The sequence below is a fragment of the Leptonotus elevatus genome, chromosome 17 (genome assembly GCF_054856555.1).
Source record: "Leptonotus elevatus isolate MCC_2025b chromosome 17, RoL_Lele_1.0, whole genome shotgun sequence".
Taxonomy (NCBI): Eukaryota; Metazoa; Chordata; class Actinopteri; order Syngnathiformes; family Syngnathidae; genus Leptonotus; species Leptonotus elevatus.
In genome coordinates, this window is record NC_141255.1 from 783,570 (window position 1) to 805,000 (window position 21,431).

The 21,431-nt window shown below is 42.1% G+C and overlaps 2 protein-coding genes across 4 annotated transcripts in view; one reads left to right on the top strand and one right to left on the bottom strand.

Moving 5' to 3' along the window:
• Positions 1-21,431, bottom strand: part of cacna1c (calcium channel, voltage-dependent, L type, alpha 1C subunit) — a 132,379-nt gene that overhangs the window by 53,821 nt on the left and 57,127 nt on the right. For both annotated transcript variants that reach the window (XM_086058567.1, XM_086058566.1), the window contains exon 4: positions 1,054-1,193. In XM_086058567.1, coding sequence (XP_085914693.1) covers positions 1,054-1,193 — 140 coding nt within the window. The remainder of the gene's footprint in view (positions 1-1,053; positions 1,194-21,431) is intronic.
• LOC147159110 (uncharacterized) overlaps positions 18,206-21,431 on the top strand; it is a 10,152-nt gene continuing 6,926 nt past the window's right edge. Inside the window, exons 1-3 of one of the 2 annotated variants that reach the window (XM_086058117.1) lie at positions 18,206-20,658; positions 20,750-20,912; positions 21,303-21,363. In XM_086058117.1, coding sequence (XP_085914243.1) covers positions 20,878-20,912; positions 21,303-21,363 — 96 coding nt within the window. In that variant the 5' untranslated portion in view covers positions 18,206-20,658; positions 20,750-20,877. The remainder of the gene's footprint in view (positions 20,659-20,749; positions 20,913-21,302; positions 21,364-21,431) is intronic. The other variant, XR_015090415.1, reaches the window with a different exon arrangement.

A 21,431-nucleotide genomic window follows, 5' to 3' on the forward strand; every position in this document is an offset into this window, starting at 1 on the left:
TCATTGTGGATGAGGATAGCTTAGCCGCGCTAGTTCAGGCTATTCCGGTCACTGCAGGTCTCTAAATATTCAGACCCGTCAAACTTAAATTCGTGCTGGCAAAATGTTACATCCAATAATAAGCCAGAGTAATTGTTAGTTGTTTGTTTCTATGCCGGTTTGTTGAAATACTTTTGACGTGAAACCGGTCAGTGGTGCAAAAAAAGTTGGGGACCGCTGTATTGTGCTGAAATAATATCAATGACGTCATCGGCATCAAATAGTCGTCCAACCCCTCGTACTTAATGACAAGACCGTTAAATGTTCAGTGTCACATTCAAGGAATAATCTGCTGGTCGGAAACTCTAATTGGTGTTATTGATGTTTGCTCACCATTTGGGGAGACCCGCTGTGTTGTTCAAAGGTGACCCCCCCAAAAACACCGACTGAAGTGCCATATTTCTTAATCCAAGGTCAGAGGAAGAACTCATCGCTTGTACAGTTGAATGCGAGCGCCGTGGCGCCGCTTGTTGTGTAAGCGTGTCATCACAAAAGCCTCCATCCAGACACAGACAGAAAAAGCCCCAGACAAGCAAACAGAAAGGCTAGATAACCGTCTAAGAGTGGTACAGGTTGTGTTTATGCCAGAGGCGCTGGCACCGTGATGCTGGCCAACACGCACACGCACGCACGCGCGCACGCGCAGAGGCTTAGCAGATGGGCTGTAGTTGCTGAGTGGCAGATAAAGAAAAACACAGCGCAGCTCTGCTATCAGCATCTAACAAGCTAATCAGTTTAAGGCTCACCAATCCACCGCAGGCCAAGATTTAGTGCGGCTTGAAAATTTGATTCACTGTGAAAGATAACTTGACGGTTAGCTAAGGTTTAACAGGCCTTTGTGACTCACTCGCGCTGCCATCGCAAGGCTTTGCCTCACGAAAAGATGTCACGCAGAAAAAGACGCGACTCCATTGTTGCAGCGGTCACGAGGTCACTGAGAATTTCACTTAAGAAAGGATTTTTTTTTTTTTTTTAAGGAAGGGGAAAAAAACCTCCCGCTCTCCGCTGACTCACCCAACGACGACAATGATGAAGTCGAGCAGATTCCAGCCGTTGCGCAGGTAGGCATTAGGGTGGAAGAGCAGGCCGTAGGCTATCACCTTCAGGAACGCCTCCACGGTGAAGATGATGAGGAATAAATACTCCACGCGCTCCTGCAAAGAAGCACATATAATGTGTTTGTGCAAATATATAAAGTGGTCCCTCGCTACGTCGCGGTTCACTTATTGCAGATTCACCACAACTTTATCTAAATTTACCTCGCTATTTTGCAATGATCTTGCTATTTACTTACTTCTTTTTTTACAGCGTTCCCTCACTACTTTGCAGTTCGATTATCGTGGGCTGGTTGCATCACAGATTTTCATTTGTGACCAATTTGTGACCCGGTTTCTGGTTATGGTAAGCCATTTTAAGATTAAAAAGAAAAACGTCATCAGCAGCTCGGTGACTCCATTTTATTTTGCATGCTAAAAGTAAAATGTATAAAGTGTAACAAGTGTTTAGAAGGGTGCGAGCCATGTGGGGAGGTTCATAATAGCTTAGTAGAACAAAAAGTTGCAGAGGTGACAAACCATATCCAGGTCCAGAAAGTAAAAACCTTGTCACCCTTTGGCTTTAGCCTCTGATGCTAGCTAGCAAGCTCCCTAAAAGCTAAACTAGCACTATGGGAGCTAGCTAGCTAGCACCTGGGGCTAAAGCCAAACTGTGGTAGAATTTTCTTTATCGTATCTTATCTTATCTTATGACTGTGTCTTGTTTTTGATGATCACTTGGGTCTTCTGTATTTTCATGTTGGTAATGACGGTGGTACACGGAGCGCTAAGTATTTTTATTTTTTTTCATGGTACTTGGTGTAAACAGTTTGAGAACAAGTGGTGTGACGTAAAATTGAGTACACAATCAAAGCATCTTGATTATTTAAACAAGGAGTTACACTTCCTGCTTCAACAGCATGCGCACACAAACACACACTTCAAGAGTTTTGCTTCCGACATTGTTGTCGTAGCGATGACCCTCGACTGAGATGGGGGGGGGGTCTTGGGAAATGGCCCAAAACGGCCTGAACAGAGATTACATAATGTTCTAAACATCATCATAAAAAAAGCACTTTTCTTCTACACCTCATCATCTGTCACTTGGTATAAAAAAAATATGGCAAAGCAACAATGCGGAACCAGGCTAGCGAATCAACAACAAGCCGCCGCGTTCCCTGATTCATTTTTAAAAACACAAAAATATCTGCTTTCATCCATCACTCTGTCCACATTGCCCCTTGTGTGTATCCCGGTGGTTTCCCATGGTCGCACGCTCGCGCCTGCCCAAAGCTTTGGGCCGCGGGGTCAAACGGATCTCAGCAGACTGCTGTGGGAGGAACCGGAGGAACCTGACGTTGGAGCTCCAAGCTGGCTGAACTTTGACCTCAGCTCCGTCAAGCATCTTGTGTCAGACATCACACAAAGTGCAAAAATATGCGCTCGGACGTGGAACAACAATCTTGTGGCTTGCTTACGTCTGTGATACATTTAAGGACGTCAGTATATGGTGGGTATAAAAAGTCTACACACCCCTGTTGGAATGGGAGGCAAAAAGAGATGAAGATAGAACGTTTTAAAAGTTTTTCCACTATTAACATTTGAACAATTACAATGCGAGTGATATATATGTGGGTTGAAAACAACAGTGAAGATGGCGGCGGCGGCAACATCACGCATTTGGGCTGTTTTAGCAATTAGGAACTTTTGAAATAGCAGTCAGTGTTAGCAGTTCGCAAAAACTTTTGGCTTTAAATAGAAAGAGAACATTTCAGGATAAGTATAGAATAAACAGAAATTGAATAGATATATTTTTTTCTTTTTAAATTTATCTGGCAGAAATGACAAAATTGTATTGCCTGACACTGAAAAATCTATTTAAGGTACCAAATATGTCCAAATCAATCGCATACTTGCAACGACACGGCTGATGAAGGTCAGATTGTATGATGACGTGTTTTTTTTTCATTTGAAAGACAGCATCCTTGAAAGGCAATTGGACTTTTATGCCCCAGTTGAGCTAAAGTCTGATTTGCATTGCAGTCTTATCCAGGTGAGAATTTTTTACATGAACATGTGTGTGTCACTTGCAGAGGGTTCAATAATTGATCGTTTTTATATTCATCACTCTCCGCCACACAGCAAGCAGTCTAATTAATTACACACACACACACACACATATGTTGTGTTGTGTATCTGCCACTGACAGGCAGTAAGTGTGGGGCTCAAACATAAAAAAAAAAGAGAAGAACATGTGGTAGCAACAGCACATCACAAGCAGTACACACAATCTCTCTCTCTCTCTCTCTCTCCCTCTTTCCGTTCATGCGGCCTCGCAAAGGGCAAAATCAATAAAAGGGTGGAACTAATCGGGTTAGTGACGGGAAAGGAATGAGAGGGTTAAAGAGGAGAGGATGAATGGGTGGATGGATGGATGGAGCGAGGGAGGGAGGGACTGGAGAGAGAGAGAGAGAGAGAGAGAGAGAGAGAGAGAGAGAGAGAGAGAGAGAGAGAGAGAGAGAGAGAGAGAGAGAGAGAGAGAGAGAGAGAGAGAGAGAGAGAGAGAGAGAGAGAGAGAGAGAGAGAAAAGCAGGCACAGCATAAAGGTGAGCGCGTCGTCGCAATCATTCGGTTAACCGCAATAGGTCAACTCAACCGCCAATCCATCAGCGCGGCCAATCGGATTACAGCATCGATATTCAATGGCACGATGTGCCATCTTCCCGTTCGTCTTGACCTTCTGCTTGAGTGCGTGTGAGACACGATGAAGCATTTTACAGCAAAGCCACACATGCGTGATGACAGCCGAGTCTAGCGTGCACTTGTCGAGACATTTTAACATCTTGTATTCACAACAGGTGAGCATTGTAGTTTTCAAAGTTTCTTTCCATGAGGAGAGGACTTTTCGTCCCCTGTTCTTGTTTTCTCTTGGTCAACATGAATTTTTCCTCCCCCCAAAGTGTTCCCACCTCATCTCTTTCTTTCTTTCTTTCTTCCTTGTTTTCACTCCCACTCTCTCGCTCAATCTTTCTTCCTGGGTGCCAACCACAAGTTACCATAGAGATGAAGATGGGTTCCCATGTTACCATGGAAACTGCGGCTTGCGCTTCCGCGCGCAGGGATGACACTGATCAGCACTGTACCGAGGATACCCACATCACATGGTCCTGATTGCTACTTCTCTCTCACAGTGTGTGCGTCCAGCAGAAGGCAAAACTGATTGAACTTTCAAAATACAGATTTAGCTCAAAGTAAAATAAAGGTACATCAAATGAAGAATGTTGAAGTAAAAATACAAATAAGGACAAAACTGATTGAAATTTCTAATGCATATTTATCAAAAAATAATAATAAATAAGATTCAGAATTAAGGTAAAAGTAGAAATAAAGTAAATACATAATGAAGAAATAATAAAATAAATACAAAATAAATCAATAATAAAATAAAGTTGTAAGAAAAACAAAGTAAGTGAAAGCAAAATAAAATAAAATGAATAAATAATCAAATAAATTGTTTAGTGGTCTATTATGTCAGTCCACTTACTGCGTTCAATCCATTTGTGCACATTAAAAAAATACAAATACAAATAAAAAAAACTAAATGCAATCTATATTAAAAAAAAAAAATACAAACTAATAAGTAAATAATAGGTTAGAATAATATTTAAAATTCAAAAATACTTTACTACAATTAAAGTCTTAAAGAGGTCAACCCAAAGATTTCTTTACAATAATATGTTGTATTGTGCCTCCAAAACTGTTAACACTAGTAGTGCAACAGATCCTCTTTAATCCGTAATCCGTAATCCGTATGGATCAAGCACCACGGTTCGGATGGCACACGAACCGCGGATTGGTTGCTGTGTGGGGGGGGAAAAATGTGCGTTCACGTGAAGGCAACATGATCAGTCCGCATTCACTCCATTAGCACCAGAGAAGCTCTGGAAAGGATTATCTTGCTAAAGATTAAACCAAGTTGACCACTGTTTGTGACCTTTGACCCTCGATAGATCACACATGCACTGATTGGAAAGACTAATCAAGATGACATCACTCGTCAAAAGTAGTTTCAACCGAGAACATATGTAATAGAACTCTTTGCTCATTATTTTTATTTGACAAAAAAAAAGAGAATAGAAAATAATTTCAGCACCCCACTGAGTACTTTTCACATCTCATCACGTTCTTCATTTATTAATCACGCCACTTTCTGACAAATCCCGCATTTGCACCCAAGCACACATGGGCCTGACGCTGGCTCCGCCTCTCCCAACCACTCCCGGCAAACAGACGGTAAATGCATTACCATTAAGCTTTTATTGTCTGCGATTAATTATTCATGAATTCACTGTCTTCGTGTGCTTTTCCTTTTCCTGTTCTGGGTTCGGGCGCCTGGAGCGCCGACGCACAGCAGGGACAAATGTGGTCCCACAGCCACACAAGTGAGCTTTATTCAAGCTGACCTGTTCGCTTTTACAGCGAAAAAGAGGGGGGGGGGAATAAAGGAGGGTGTCAAGTAAAGATTTGAAAGTGCCTGTAAATACAAGTAAACGTGTCAAAGGGGAGGACAATATTTAGAAGTGTGCAGAGAAGGAACGACGCAGGCAGAAGAAAGTGAGAGCGCGAAACAAAGTAATTGGTCTAAAAATAAAAGAACACAGCAGCATAAATCATCTCCTATAGACAGCTCGTGTGTGTGCACGCGTGTGAGAGGGAACGGGCGAGAGAGAGAGAGAGAGAGAGCGAAAACCTTGAGAGACACGAAAGGAGATGAAGGCAGTAAAAGAACGCTTGCAAGATAATGAAACAGTGAAGGTGAACGGGCCGACTTAAAGCTCAGAAACGCACGCGTGCGCACACACACACCGACACGCAGGTGCAAATGAAGACAAAGTGCGCGCGTGTGCACGCTGCCATATCGCTCTGTTCGGGAATCTGACCAGATTTCATGCAAGTTTGACTTGATTTCATCATCTTAGAGACATCATGAAAAGATTGATTAGCAAATGCATGCTGGATTTAAGTGAATGAAAAAGGCAGGCAACACAATATATTCCGTTTGAATACTTATTTTGAGGACATTCCTGAGGTTGACTTAACTGCCATCTCATTGGTGGGATGAGCAGCCACTCACAACGTTTGTACAGTGCACTACAATAACTTTTTTTTTTTTTTGCATACATACAGCAACTAAATATATTCAGTAAAACCATAACGACTATAATGATAGGGAATTCAACCTCATTTCTCTCTAAGGCAGCTTGGCATCCTTCCGTCCGTCTCCCAACGCTACGTATCCATCTCGCAGTCACGCCTTTCCCTATTTTTGTCCATTTTGAACCTTGTTTTTCTTTGCCATCCAAGCTTGAGGATTCAAGGAAAACATCAAGCTAAATGTCCAAATCAAATCAAATAAAAAAAAAAAGATTTTCCATGCCATTTAAAAAATAATTATAATGAATTGCCCCTTCCATTCATTTCAATGGGTAAAGATGATTTGAGTGCTTTGTGTTAATGAATTAAACTTGTGTCTCAAGGCACCACTGTAATTATGCAATGTTGAATACGAAGGAAATGGAGCTAAAAGTGTAAAGATTTCTATTCAACGGTTTGGATTTTTTAAAGCAATTTTACCGGAAATGCGCAAAGCGGACATGTGACTTGCCCGTTTCAATCCGTTCTTCTTTTGCGAATACTGAGAGTGGACTCTGCCGCTGTAGGTGGCGCTATACACCCTAGAAATGTGATCCACCCGTAATTTAAAAGAAGAAGAAGACGACCAGGAAGCGACTGCGCCGTGCCGTTTACTTTTGTAATTCTTGATCAACCGGTAGCGTTTCTTTGCTGTTTTCCATCTAAAACAGCATTAATATTTGCTTCTTTAATTCATTCCAAAAAGATTTCTGTTTCGTCGCCACCCCCAAACGTACCTTACTTTATCGTCCGACATTGCTTTGGGACTACAAACGTACGTGTGACGTCATATCCGGTCAAAACGTGCGACGCGTATCCGGTCTTACCAGCGCTTCTTCGCAAAACCGGTTTCCATTTTCCTTTTGTCGATACGCTTCAAAATCCACCCCCTCTGAGTGCAAAAACGTTTTTTTTCTAATTTTGGGCCCTTTTTTTGAATTTCTAGTGTTTCCATTCCGTTTTATTTTCGCATTTCGTGAAAATTTGAATAAAAATGAGTCGATGGAACCCCAACTAGTGATATCATTTGTGAGTTTTGAAAGGTCCCAAAGTGTAATAGTCCAGTTTTTGAGCTGCTCTTCAAATTACAAAAAAAAAGTTACACGTGGCCGAGAAGGAGCTGCTGCGTGAATCCAAAGAAATCCTCCTTTTCTCTCACGACACGGCGAATTTGTTGTTATCGCAGCCAAACATGCCCCTCTATCTCCTCCGAGAGCCCCGCAAAAGCCCCGTGAAAGAGTGTGCGTGCCTCGCCTTCTCTCGTATGTGTGCTGAGAATGACTCCATCATTCCTTCCTAGTTGATATCCAGTCAAGCGAAACCAAAGCCCAGCATGGTGAAAATAGAAAAGCAGAATGAGAAACACCTCCTGGCACACAATCCCCACAGCTCGAAGAGGGCCGCTGATGTCGTCTGGTATCGAGCAATTCATTGTCACGTGCGCTTCATTTGCTCGACGTGCATTGATGAAATAACATTGACAAGCGTCTGTGCGGCCCCCCTAGCGATGGCACCATGACACCCAAATAGGATTAACTGCAAACACCCGCTCCCCCTGCTGTTGCCATAGTAGCACTGTTGAAAAGGGCGACCCGCGCACTATAAAAAGACAATCCCAACTTCCAGAAGGCCAGAAGTTGATCTTACATGTTGAGTCGGGCTCGTTCTAAGCCTCTTTCGACATATTTGCATCCTGCACACTTTCTTTTCCCTGGCAAAGTCATTTAAAGTGCATCCGAAAGAGCCGTCGCGCCGTTGCTAACCGTTTGTGTTGATTGGTCAGATGAAAGACGACGGCCGCCTCCAGCCTCACCCTCACACCCGTGGGGGGGATGCGGCATGCGACTTGCGGGGTTATGCCGCGGACAACGCACGCGCTCGTCATTAAGCACATGAAAGATGCGGCGAAGCGCCTAATACGTCCGCAGTGAGTCCCGCACCCGCTGGTCCGTGGTGAAGGAGCTGATTTACGACCCAACCCCGAACGAGCGAGATACAAGTGGCCGGAATGAGTTTCCTCGGCAGGGTGTCCGGGCTCCCTCTTCGAATAGTGAGAAGTTCGGTCATTCTACTTTGAGAGGAGCCAGCTGAGGTGGCTCGGCCATCTGGTTTGGACGCCATCCCTAAAGAGATGTTCCGGGCACTTCTTACCATCAGCAGGCCCCGAGATGACCATAGAACCCGCTGGAAAGACTCTGTCTCTCCGCCGGCCTGGGAATGCGACGGGTTTTCCATAGAGGAGCTCGATGAAGTGGCTGGGGAGAGGGCTGTCTGGGCTTCCTTGCTAAAGCCGCAGCCCCCGCGACCTGACCTGGGATAAACGGCAGAAAATGGATGGATGGAAGTTGACACCGGTTCCAATCCTCACACCTTTGTCCAGTTCTTACGCTTTTCTTTCTTGTATGGTTCCCTCCCTGCCCTTTGTGTGCGTCCCACCTGTGTCTTTTGATCATAAATGTTTCCCTCGTCTTGTGTCTTCACCAATGCCTTGAAAGCCTTGGCCTGGCTGGACTCATTAAATCTTCCCCCCTCCCTCTGTGTCTCTCACCTGCGTCCACAGCCCCGCCCCGGCAGTTGTAATCCTTGCCCTTGCGTCTCCTCGCCGTGCCTCCAAAGCCGCGCTCCTGCTGTTTGGCCAATCATTTCCTTCTACCTGGCATCTGTCTTGTCAGCACATTCCCACTTGCAATCATTTCCTCGCCCTCCCTCGTGTGCTACTTGGCAGTTTGTCGTCCACCTGTTTCTCATGTTTTAAAAAAGCCTCAGCTTTTACCCTATTTGAGTCCACCTGGCTTTTAGCACTCCACACCGGGACAGAGCGAGTGTGACTCAACGTAAAATGAAAGATGAGGTGAGGAGCGACACTTTCGGAACAGCAGCTCTCCTCCTCGTATTCTCACTAAACAATGCGCTAATAGTGACGATTTTAACGTACACTATTTATGTTTAATTTTTTTTATATATTAAAAGCAATTACGTAAAGTCAAAAAGGCCGTCTTATTTTTGATTAAAAGCATTATCCTTAAGTTTTACTGTTAAAAATGAACTTCCAGTAAAGTATTGTCAAAATCTTTTCGTCTTTTTGTTAAGCCGACTTGTCTGTCTGGTGAACGTACCAGTACATAATATACTGTAACTGAAAACAACTGGTAGCGTATGAGTGAATGTGCCCCATGAATTTTACCCGGCAACAATGCAAATTGATATCAAGAGAAGTTTTGTGTTCTGCTTTCATGTCAAAGTGCATGTTTTTCTGTTTGTGTGTTTTTTATCATGTTTGGGGGGGATTGAAAGTTGTCCTCTAAATCCTGACTGCTTATTACCCTCACTGCCCTTTCCTGTGCCCTGGCGTGAAATCTTCTTTTCGCTAAACCGACGTGGCTCTGACACACGAAGACGACGACCCTCCTTTAACCGTTGCCCGCATTTCGTCCCTTTCTTCTTCCCGCCCCCATGTCAGCCGTTTTAGTTCCGGGCAGGGATGGCTCCTCGCGGTCAGGTTTCTCTACCGACTGGCCGGGAGATTGACGATGCTCCAGCTGAGTCTCCGAGGGGACCGGCGTGGGGGGACAGGCTCCATCGAAGCCCGAACAAGCAGAACTAATGGGCACGCTCCAGAGGGAAGCGAGGCGGCGACATAGCGAGGGAGCGTGCGCACTTGTGGAGTTTACAATATGCTCACGTTTAAGGCCAGATTAATAGATTGCCATTGCGGATCCTCCTCGTCCTTCGTCCCTTGTGTCCTTCCATACATTGTCCAATTAATTTCAACCGTCTTGGAGTTATTTGTTGCCGTCAGTGACGTGTTCTCATAAGGGGACGCACTGAAGGACGACCATGATACTGAATCTGGATTGGCTGTGTACGTTTATCATGTTTGAAAGAGTCTTTTCCGGTGTGTGTGTGTGTGTGTGTGTGTGCGTGTGTGCGCCGTGACGCCCAGTACAGTTTGTCCTCTCTTATGAAACAAGCCATTAGCACACATCTGCGCTCCCCACGGACCGAAACGACTGCTTGGCAGCTTTTCTTCTGTGCTTTAATGCAAATGTTTGCTGTGTGTTTGGTAACCGAAGGGTCAAGTTGAGAAAAGAAAGAGACCTTGTGATTATTAGACGGCCAACAGATAAGCGGTGGCCGGTGGGCGAACAAAAGCGAGATAATGACTGGTGGGAAGGGCCGCGAGGATGGCTAGCATGCCAGGCTCAGTGGGGGGTTCACATCACAGCTCTGGGTGGGAAGTTAATGAGGGGCTAACACACAAGTACGCACGGAAACACAAACAAGCGCGACAAGACGGAAGTGATTCCTGCGACTTTAACACGTCAAAAAGTTAGCAAGGAAAAATTGTAATGGTCACAATAACAACTAAAGTTAGTGGTACAGTACACGAACCAATTAGGAGAGCGAGACCAAGAAATAGAGAAATAAAAGACGTCCTTGCAGCCACATTGTGATCTACTGCCGTCTGGCCCGACTGCATGTTGACAGGCTAAGATCTATTGCCGCTCAAGGCTCATCGCAGACACAAGCGCAAAGTTACACATTCAACAAATGCGTCCAGTGGGGTTAAATGACACGAAACTTAAAATAATCTGCATTACCAAAGGGTTCAATTAAAAGGCAATGGGTTTTGGTGAAGATGTTATGCTGTTAGAAATGCATATTAAAAAAATAATTTAATTTATTTAATTTAAAAAAATAATAATAATAAAAACAATAAAAAAATAAAAATAAAGAGCAATGATGATGACATTTCCGAATGAACAATACTGAGCTCTTTATAAATAAAAAAATAAAAAAAATAAAAAGAGAAAAAAAAAGAAAAAAAGAAAAAAAGAAATGCATATTGGCCAATGTTAGCATTTTATGGGCACATGGTGGAGCTTCCCGAATAGTAGTATGAATTAGTTAGAAAGCTTACTGTGTACCCTTTAACAAAAAATAGTTGGTCATTTCTGAAGCATTTTTGGAATATATATATAAAGTTATTTTTAATCTTTTTAAGCGCTGTCTGTTGGCTGTGACAGAGAACTGACCCACTTCAATACTTCTTTCATCACCCGACAAGCAACATTTTTACTCCTCCTGCCACACTTTGACTTTCCACCATGAGGAAGGGGAGGAGCTTCGGCGCTGTATTAGAGAATCAGCATCAAAACAACTTCCTCCATTGAATTTGATTGTGAAAAATCTCCACATGATGGCTTAACATTGCTGCTTTTTCATATGAGCGACAAGTGTGAGCTGAAAGTAGCGAATGTTTCTGCACAAATGTCTTTTACAATGACATCATTTCTGGACAGCATTTACAAGAACGACATTAGTCATTTTTCACATCGAAAATGTTCTGCTTCTGGCTCGCATCCATCTGATCAATAAGAGATGGCACGCACTCAGCCACGCCACAATTAAAGGGAAACTGTTCACAAATGCGAGCCCGATGGCACTTGGACGTCAATTTCAAAGGACAGCAGAGGGCGGTACAGAGCAAAATGGCAGCTTATTCTGCTTAATTCTTATTTCACAAATGCAATATTAAATCAGAATAGCGTGTTTAGACCAGTGGATGTAAAGGCATGGCTCATTATAGTGTGTGCGTAATTTTGGGCTTTCTTTCTTTATATTCTCTCTTTTTTCTATGATGTACTTTTACGTTGTATATTTTACAATACAATGCCATTTCTCTTTATTCCTGTTTCCCAGAGTTCACTGTCAACAAGGTGTGTGTGTTCGTGGTAGGTGACAGGCTGCGCGGCGTGCGACAAACAAGGCCACCGGCGCCGTTGCAGGTTTGATCAATGAACACCATGACGTCAATTAATCACCCTTGAGGAGGTAATGGAGCCCATCGCAACAAACAGCCATCGCCATGTTTTGCTTTCTGTTACGTGCTTGTCATACAACGCAAACGACACCCGCTCTCCTCCTCCGCTTATCGAGGCTTATTATATGAAGATGCACGATAAAAACAGTAGAAGTGGTGAGCAAAGAGGTAGCAGGGACGGGGCATCCAGCACCCGATATTTCAGGAATCCAAATTTCAGTTTCAATATAGCCAGGCAATGTGAAACAGAGTAAGTTTAAAAAATACTCTAGCTGCATTATTAGAATATAGGAGTGTGAGTTTTATTGTATTTATAATAATCTGTCTACATGGGTTGCGCCACTATTTGTGTCCAAATGTCTGTTGAAGGTTAAAGAATTCTAACACTGAAACTACTAATGCTAATCATTAGCCCATCTGTGGTGTTTTCAATGATAGGTTAACATTACGTACACTAGTCGTACCTCAAGGCAGCAATATAGCTCTCCGAAATCCCACTTGATTAAATGCAGTAGGTGTACCTAATGAAGTGTCCATTGAGCGTATGTTGGATTGACCCCCTTGTTGTCACGTAGCGGCCACATGACTTCCTTATGTCATCAAGTATGACAATTATTAGCTTAAAAAAAACCCAAAAAACTTTCGATCAAAAGTGAGCACTATTACCTTTCCAAAGGCACAATTGTTGTTTTGGGTTTTATTAGTAAGTTGCGCAACTCAAGATGTGCCCGTGTGAACTTTCTGCAAGGTTCTATTATTAGATAGTGGGGAGCGTGCCGTGCCGTATCCATGTATGCACTTGCGTATATCTAAACAATGGAGACTGCGATTTGTTGATGCTAGTGTGGCGTGTACCTTAGAATAAACTCCGTGGACGTGCGCGGCGCTGGTGGGAGTTTGAGCACTTGCAGACGTGAAGATGTGCCCTTTTGTGTTTGCTGATCCACTCAATGTGCCGCCAGTATGTCAGATAACTCAACAAATAAGGCATTCGGCTATTTTCCCACCGTTGAGCTAATTGCGTGTTTTGCACACAGATGGCGCTTCAAATCTCTCTCCGACGGGTGACGAGCAGTAGCCTGGGGAGTCATTATGAAAAATGGTAAATGCCGTTCTGTTCCTTCTTGCAGCTCCCACAGGAAAGTAGAAAGACCCCAGTTTGCGCGCGGTGCCGCCCGAGACGCGGGCGGGAACTGGCCAGCTTGAAAGTTTGCGTCACGTGCCACTTGTTTGGCCGCCGCTACATTGGCTGTACATTTCGCAGCGACGGCACGTTAGACTGATGCCCTATTGCTGCAAGGCTCCAGTGAAACCCTGAAGAAAATATGACAACTTTGCAACATTTATTTATAACCGCACATCTGGACTATTAGCTCACAGCATCATATTATTTGTCTTAAAAAATAATGGGGTTTCCATCCACCCACCAGAAATGCAAAAAATAAAAATGAATAGGAACGCCAGAAAAAGGGCCCAAAATTGGTCAAAAATGTTTTCAAAGAAAAAATTCTCTTGTCTTTTGAAAAGTCTCTTGTCTTCCTTCCTTGTTTGTTGTTTATTAAATGTTTTAGGTTGACTGAACCTGACAGTCTACAAAATATTTCCCTGTGACGTTTTCACGATACTTTCCGTCTCTACTGTACAGCGGAAATTCCACCGATAAGACTGGGAGAAGTGCTACGTGCACATTTCAACCGTGAACATGCACAGAATGTTACTAAAGTAGGTGAACATAAGTAGGAAGTGCCCAGAAGACATATCTTCCGCTCTCCGCTGATTGGTTCTTACCACCGTCTGCTTGCTTATGTTTGCATGGCTCAGAAATGTGCTTGATGGCGACTGTGCAGATGAGTCTGGTTTCCAGACTAGTTTTCCTCCACTGCTAATAAAAGATAAGAGAGTAAATGATTGCAGCTGTGGTAGCGCATTCATGAGCAAGCCTGCTTCCTCTTCCGTCTCCTCCTCTTCCTCCCTTGCTGTGAAATGTGTAGTTTTGAGGTCCACATAAAAAAAATAATGTTTTAACGCATCACATATTACATTCCATTGTTTTAGATTTACCTAGTTTGATTTTTGTTGTTGCTGACATTTTTCAAATTAAGTTTCACGATCTTAGCCAAAACTCACTCAAGCCTTTTTTTATTTTTATTTTTATTTTTTTATTTAAACACCAAATTGTCATTTTTTCTCTTTAACTCATTTGCTACCAAAAACATTCTATTTTAAATATTGCCATGGTCCCAAAAACATATATAGACGTTTTATGTCTATGACGCAGCAACGGTAGTTATTACAAAAACGGCCAGTAGGTGGCAGCAGAGTATAAGAGATCAACAAGGGCCATGTTGCAAACAAGCTTTTTTTGACAGTGTTTTCAACAGGTTTGTAAATAATGATGAAACTTTCTACATTCTAACGCTTATTTCTACAAAACGGAAACAGATAGAAATATACTTTTTTTCTTGATAAAAGAAGAGACTCTAATCTCTCTTTTGGTAGGTTCCATGTTTTTATAGCAATAGAAGAGAATATTCTGTGGGCCTTGCAAAATCAGTCCAAATCCAGTCAAACAGCCGGGAGCGAAGGGGGTTGCTTCAGTGAAAATGGCTGGGAGTGAAATAAATCCTCCTAAGATAACAAGAAAATATTTGACAGTCTTAACTTAGTCATCTGCAAGGCCAAATGAGCCAACACCATGTTTGATGTTGGTGGTAAAGAAGAGACACATACACTGCCAAGCGAGGAGGAAGAGTAAAGCGAAATAGAGTGGGATATTTTTAATAGTTATCTAAAATTGTCCCACCTCTGCCTCACATCGACCCACATTCCAGTTCCCACAGAGCGCACAGAGGAGGAGGAGGAGGAGGAGGAGGAGAAGGAGAGTAACATCTCTGTCCATCACAGCAATTCCACTTTCTCAATGCAACAGGGATCCGAGTTTTAATGTCCCGATTCCCCTGTACTTCATAAAAACACTTACGCTCTCTAATATTTTCTCATTGTTCATTTTTACATCATCACAGTGCAAACCATAAAGATAATGTAATGCAAAGTCATGCTGCTGAACCATTCATTCACTGTCACTGACATTTAACCATCTGCTCACTTGTGTAACTCTACTCTGTGTGTGTGTGTGTGTGTGTGCGTGTGCGTGTGCTTCATCGCTGGCTGTTCAAATGGTGGCGACATGTGACGAAATAAAGCTGTGATGTAGAGCCTGAATGCATCTTTTTAATTAGATAAAGTAATGAAGTGACTCCCGGTAAAGGCCCATATTCCTATATTGATCTCCCTCGTTAAATCCATAGCCTCCTCAAAGGAGCGTAGATAAGAGGCTCCTAGGAAAGGATTTGAAAGCTTTGAGATAATTGAGATGTGAATTGTGCAAAGCGGGCAACGCTGCTTAATTTTTCTCTCTCTAATGAATTCACCGTTTAGGCCCACTTGACATCGAGTTTTTATTCCTGTGATGATTCACGCTTGGTGCAATCGTGACCGGTGGGAGGCAGAATGATCAGGATCAATAAAAGTGGCCTTCCTGCTCGGTCTTAATGTGGGACGGCGCGTGAATGTGCATGAAAAGCTGCAAAATCGTTATCTTCATTTACACAGCAGATCCTCAGTGGTGCGTTCAGGGGCACTCAAACATTTGGGACTTATGCCGGGACTGAGAGGGCACATTTAAGAAAAAAATGAAGAGGAGTAACAAATGATCATACTGAGAGGCGTTTGTAATATTTTGAAACTCTTGCATAACTAAATTGTGTTCAAAACATCACAAAGGGTTCTTGAATGTGATCTCATCAAATCACCGCCTGCTGCATGGTCACATTTCTTGTCCTAATACTTTGGTCGGACAACCATCAGGTGTGTGTGTGTTTGTGTGTGCGTGTCCCCGCATGTGTGTGCTTCAGCGACCTCCCTCCCCTTGCACCCCTGCACCCCTGCACTCTCCCGCTCCTGGGAGATGACCCAGATTCCCATGATCCAATGCGGCTGCCGCCGCTGTGTCGTTGCCGTAGCGATATTGCCGGGCCCTTTCATGCCGACTGTGACTGCGCCATGAATAATGGATGGGAAGAGTGACAAAGTATGGGCAGAGCGAAGGAGGGAGAAGATGCAGGGATCGAGAAGATGAGCGGGGAGTGACGGAGAAAGGATGGCAGGTGGGACGACAGGAGGATGTCAAGGTGGTCAACATGAACCAATATCACACTTTTTCTATAAGTTTGACATTTGTTTTTACACTTTTGTTAACATGTGTATGAAAATTTAAATAATATTTTATTGTACATTTTGAACAGATATAAAATTTGAGATTAATCGTGTATTAACTATTAAAGTCATGCGATTAATTACGATTAAAAATGATAACCGCCTGACACCCCTTTTGAAAATATAATTAAGTTGTTGAATTTTAAGTTTTGTGGTTTTTTCTTCATTAACAGGAAAGTGATATTGTTTATAAATTTGTGAAAAATAGCCACACTATTACAGCTGTTTATTTAAAAAAAAAAACACACAGGACAGGTTATAGGTCACATTTAATTTAATATCACGAAATCTGGCATTTCAACAGGGGTGTGCAGACTTTTTATACCCAATGAGCACATATTTATTGATAACCGCAAGCCAACGAGTCCCAATGTACGGTGCAGCTTTTGCTTTGCAGACGTGACAAGCTTCCCTTTTTGGCTAACGCAGTTTGACTTAATCCCAATTGAAGGACAGACGGGACAGGTCGACGAGGTCATTGCGCACGGTCACCAAACTCGACATCCAACACGACGCTTTGGGGACACCACTCAGCTCGCGCGGGTCCATGTGCGCGTGTGAGTGGGTTCGCGCGGCCGGCGGCTAATCTGTCTCAGTGCTGACTGCAGCACACACCTGTTGAAAAGCACTTAAAGCGCGCACACACATGCGCCGAGCGCCGCTCGCCTAAGCTCCCATAGCAATCAAAGCCGTAAATCAACTTGACGATTTACATCGGCAAGCGAGACCCCAAGGCGTGACCGTACCGACGCACGCACGCACGCGCGCGCGCAAAAAGCCACAGCAAAAGTGCTCGCTCATTGGCCGGCGTGAATAAAATATTTGCCTGCGTGTAAGAGGCTCAAAAGTGCCCACACAGCTTTTTACTTGCAAGCATACATTTGCAGCAGAAAATCAAATCAAGACCAAGCAAGCGGCCTGCATGGATGCTTTGGGAGTTAGTGGGATCAAATAAATAAATAAACAAATAAATACATAACTCAACTTTTTCCTCTTGGCAATGTTCCATCACCGCACACAGCTTTGAACTATGCAAAATGTACCCACGTTACATAATGTACTTATGAATAAAGTTTTGTGCACATACACATTTTTTATCAACATCAAGTGTCCTCTTTTGGGATCATAGTAAAGCTCTGTTCTCAAAGAGAAATAACAAACTGAATTTTAAATAAAGTTTTCAAGCGATTGACAGGTGAACCATTCTGGGTCGAACCATTCTGGTATGGGGGAGATGCTGTTTTGAAATTGAATAGCCTGCTGAATATAAAATCGATTTGATGAACTTATATTTTTCTTAAATATTTACATTTACTTTTAAAATATATTCTAAAATCTCACGTAGCCCCGACTTCACATTTATGTATAAGAAATCGGATTTTGTTTATTGCAGTCCAAATTAATTTATGCTTGTGTTTGTTAAAAAAATAAATACATTGCAGATTATTTTTCAAAGCGCTTCATCCCTAGTTGCAGCCCGCCCACCCCCGGATCATTTGTGTCCACAGTGAAGTGAAGAGATGGTTTGTCCCACTAATGATGCCGATGCAACACATCTTTGATGTGTGTGTGGACCGCGCGCGGCTCTTTTTAATGAGCTGTTTTCTCAAGCTGCGTGTGTGCGCGTGTTTGTCTTCTCTCCGACTTGACCGCCGTTATAAAAGCATGCAGAGGCGCACGTTGAGCTTGCCAGGACACTCCGGCGACACCTGCGACCATATTTGGACTTTTTATCGCCCTGCCCATTTTCGTAGGACTCTTCCCGTAAAAGCTCCTTTTTCTTACAGTATATCAAATCAATTGGTGTGTGTGTGTGTGTGTGTGTGTGTGTGTGTGTGTGTGTGTTTGCCTTTGTGTATTATGAGGACATGTCACCTGAATACACGCAACACTGCGAGGACATTTTGAATTATGAGGACACAGCCCATGTCCTCATAATTCATTCAATGCAGAAGTGCTTCTAGGGCTGTAGAAGGCTTAAATCCAAAGTTTTAGCCAATGTCCTTGTAAACCATAATTACATGAATTTGTGTATTTTTGTGTATTTGATGACGCCCCCTGTAGGAAGGTCCTCGTAATGCACCACTTCATGAATTATTCACACCAGTGTATATTTCACAGCATTTGATTGGCTGACCGTCACCTGTCCCCACAATTACGCACATGTCCCCATAATTCCGTTTTTTCTCAAAATGCTGTGTATTGTGAATGTTTGTCTGTAGACGCAGAGCCTTTTTTTTTTTTGCAGCCACCAATTCCTAAGTAGATAAATTAAATAATGAAATACACTATGACATTTAATTATATATTTCAGCATTTAATTCTTGCAGTGGTTGTTTATTTGAAAATATACAATGGTTAACAGCTGTTTATCACATCACTTTGAACAGCTGGAGGCAGAGACAGAGAAACTGTCAGTGCCGTATATTGATTCATCATTTAACATCCCACCCTGCCTTTACAATGTAACATCTTTCTGTACACCAGTGGCCAAATGTTTTGAGAATGACATTGATTTTCTAAAAATCTCCAGTGCTGACTTATTATTATTGTTTTTTTATGATGGCAATTTGCATGTACTCCAGAATGTTATAGTGATTAGATGAATTGCAAAGTCCCTATTTGCCATGAAAATTAAAGTAATTTCCTTTAGTGACCTTACAAACTTTAAGTGAAGAAGGCTTCAGGGCACCCAAGAAAATCCAGCAAATGCCAGGACTATCTCCCAAAGTTGATTCAGCTGCGGGATAAGGACATCACCACCAGTGTAGAGCTTGCTCAGGAATGGCAGTAAGCAGGTATGAGTGCATCTACACCCATGGTGAGGGAGTAAGACTTTTGGAGGATGGCCTGGTGTGACCAGTGAAAAGGGGATTCCATAAATACAGACCAAAATAAGAAAAAAAGAGTTGAAGTTATTTTCTCTGATTAACCCCCTTTCCAAATGTTTGGGGCATCCGGAAAAATGCTTGTCTGGAGAAGAAAAGGTGAGCGCTACCATCAGTCCTGCTTCATGCCAAAAGGAAAGCATCATGTGACCATTCATTTGCAGGGTTGCTTCTCAGCCAAGGAATTGGGCTCGCTCACAATTTTGCCAAAAAACACATGCATCCATTACTAAAGTATAGTACTAAAACATCCTCGGACAGCAACTGTATGACAGCAGCAAGGTTATTTTATTTACTAAAGCAAAAAAACATTTTCGTTAATGAAAAAAAAAACCTTTTTAAAAAACTGAAACTGAAATCACATTTTATGATTACAAAATGATCTATAATTCTAGCAATAATATCCTTTGTTTTCGTCTGTGGTAATTCATTTAATATATGAGCCTTTGGGGTTCATTTTAAATGTGATCTATTTTTTTTTATTGACACTGTAAATCATAGAACAATAGCCACTCTTATCAACAAAGTTCATAATCCAACGACTGAACCAATTTGTTGATTTGAACGAGATTTATTATATTGCCCTGAGTACGGAAGTGACGTCATCTAGCAGCCCCGATAGAGAACCGCCCCCGGCTCTATTTACTTCACGAAATGTGATGGCGTGTAGCTGTGCTAATGAGGTAGGTTTGAAGCTCGAATTTTTCCTGTTGTTGTTGGTCGCTTGTGTACATTGCTCCCTCTTTCGCGAAAATGATTTATAATGCAAGTCCAGTGTAAGTGCAGCTAAGCTTACGTTAGCATACCTAACCATCTGTTGATTATGATGGATGCAGCTAATTATTTAGAATTGCTACGCTTCTGTTAGCGACGGTTAGCATAGCAGAGCTAACCGTCTGTTGAGTAAGATGAATGCTAATTGCAATTTTTAAGAGGAAATCAATAACAGGCTGGTTTTTGATGTGAAAATATACAATGGCTTAGTATTACCAGTACAGTATAAATGAAGTATTGGTAAATTGCTGCATTTGTGTTTACTTAAATTTGTTCTTTCAATAGAAATATTTCAGTAAAGTCTGTTAGTGTTCATTACATTTAATTTATGCAAATATTTAGCAGAGCTGTGCTATCCACTGTATTTTATTTTCGTTGGCACATTTACTGCACACTGCACAGGCTATTATGGTACACTGAAAGTCAACTTCAAGACATTTGCACCAAGTTACCTATCAAACTGATTGAAACTCATTTTTTTCTATAGCTTTAGATCATTATCTTCAGTGAGACATGTCAGTCATGAGGCCACAGAGGGCAAAAGTTAAACCCAAAGAAGAGGTAGCATACTTTTCATCCTTAGGTAAAGACAAGAATGGCTTCACCATAAAATATATTAATTAATTCAAAGGTGAGTATTGGTAAAATATTCTTTAGTATGGGTCTAGTTTTCATTATTGTTATAATGAAATATTTCTGTTGTATCCTTTTTTCTTTGTAAGGTCGAGGAGTGTTCAGTTCCTGCTCCTTTCAGAAGAGAGACTTTCCTACTGAATTTCGAGGAGAAGTTCTAAGCAAACAGGAACGTGAAAACAGGCTGAGAGTGTATCATGATGCCCGGAAGGTTTTCATGTTTGAATTTCGCTACAATGGAAAAACACTATGGTATGTTTATATGGTGTGTTGTCACACTTAATTTTGTTTTTTTGGGGGGATATCGTGCAAGGTTTGACAAAACATAAAAGATTAATTAAAACTCAAAAGCAAAAGTACATTCTTTTCTCAATATAATTTTTTTATTTTTTTATTTTATTTTTTACAATATTGTGACTTGTTTTTTTATTTTACTTTTACAGTTATCGTGAGTATCGCTAACCTCACAATATCATGTTAATTATCATATCGTGATTTCTTATGACATTTGGATATTGTGTCATACATGTGACATACTAGAATTACTGGTCGCACATTCATGATTACATGAAATTATATTATAGCAGTCTAGTCTTAGTAAGAATTTAATTGTATTGGTATTTTTCTATTCATCTGCCCCAGGTTTCCACTGAAGCACAACCTGATGAAGACACAGCTATCAGACTGCGCCAAAGTTGACCAGGTGACTAGATTTCTTTTTGAATGTTGTTGAAATCAGTTTTCCGAAGCAAGACATTAGTGGAGGGTGGA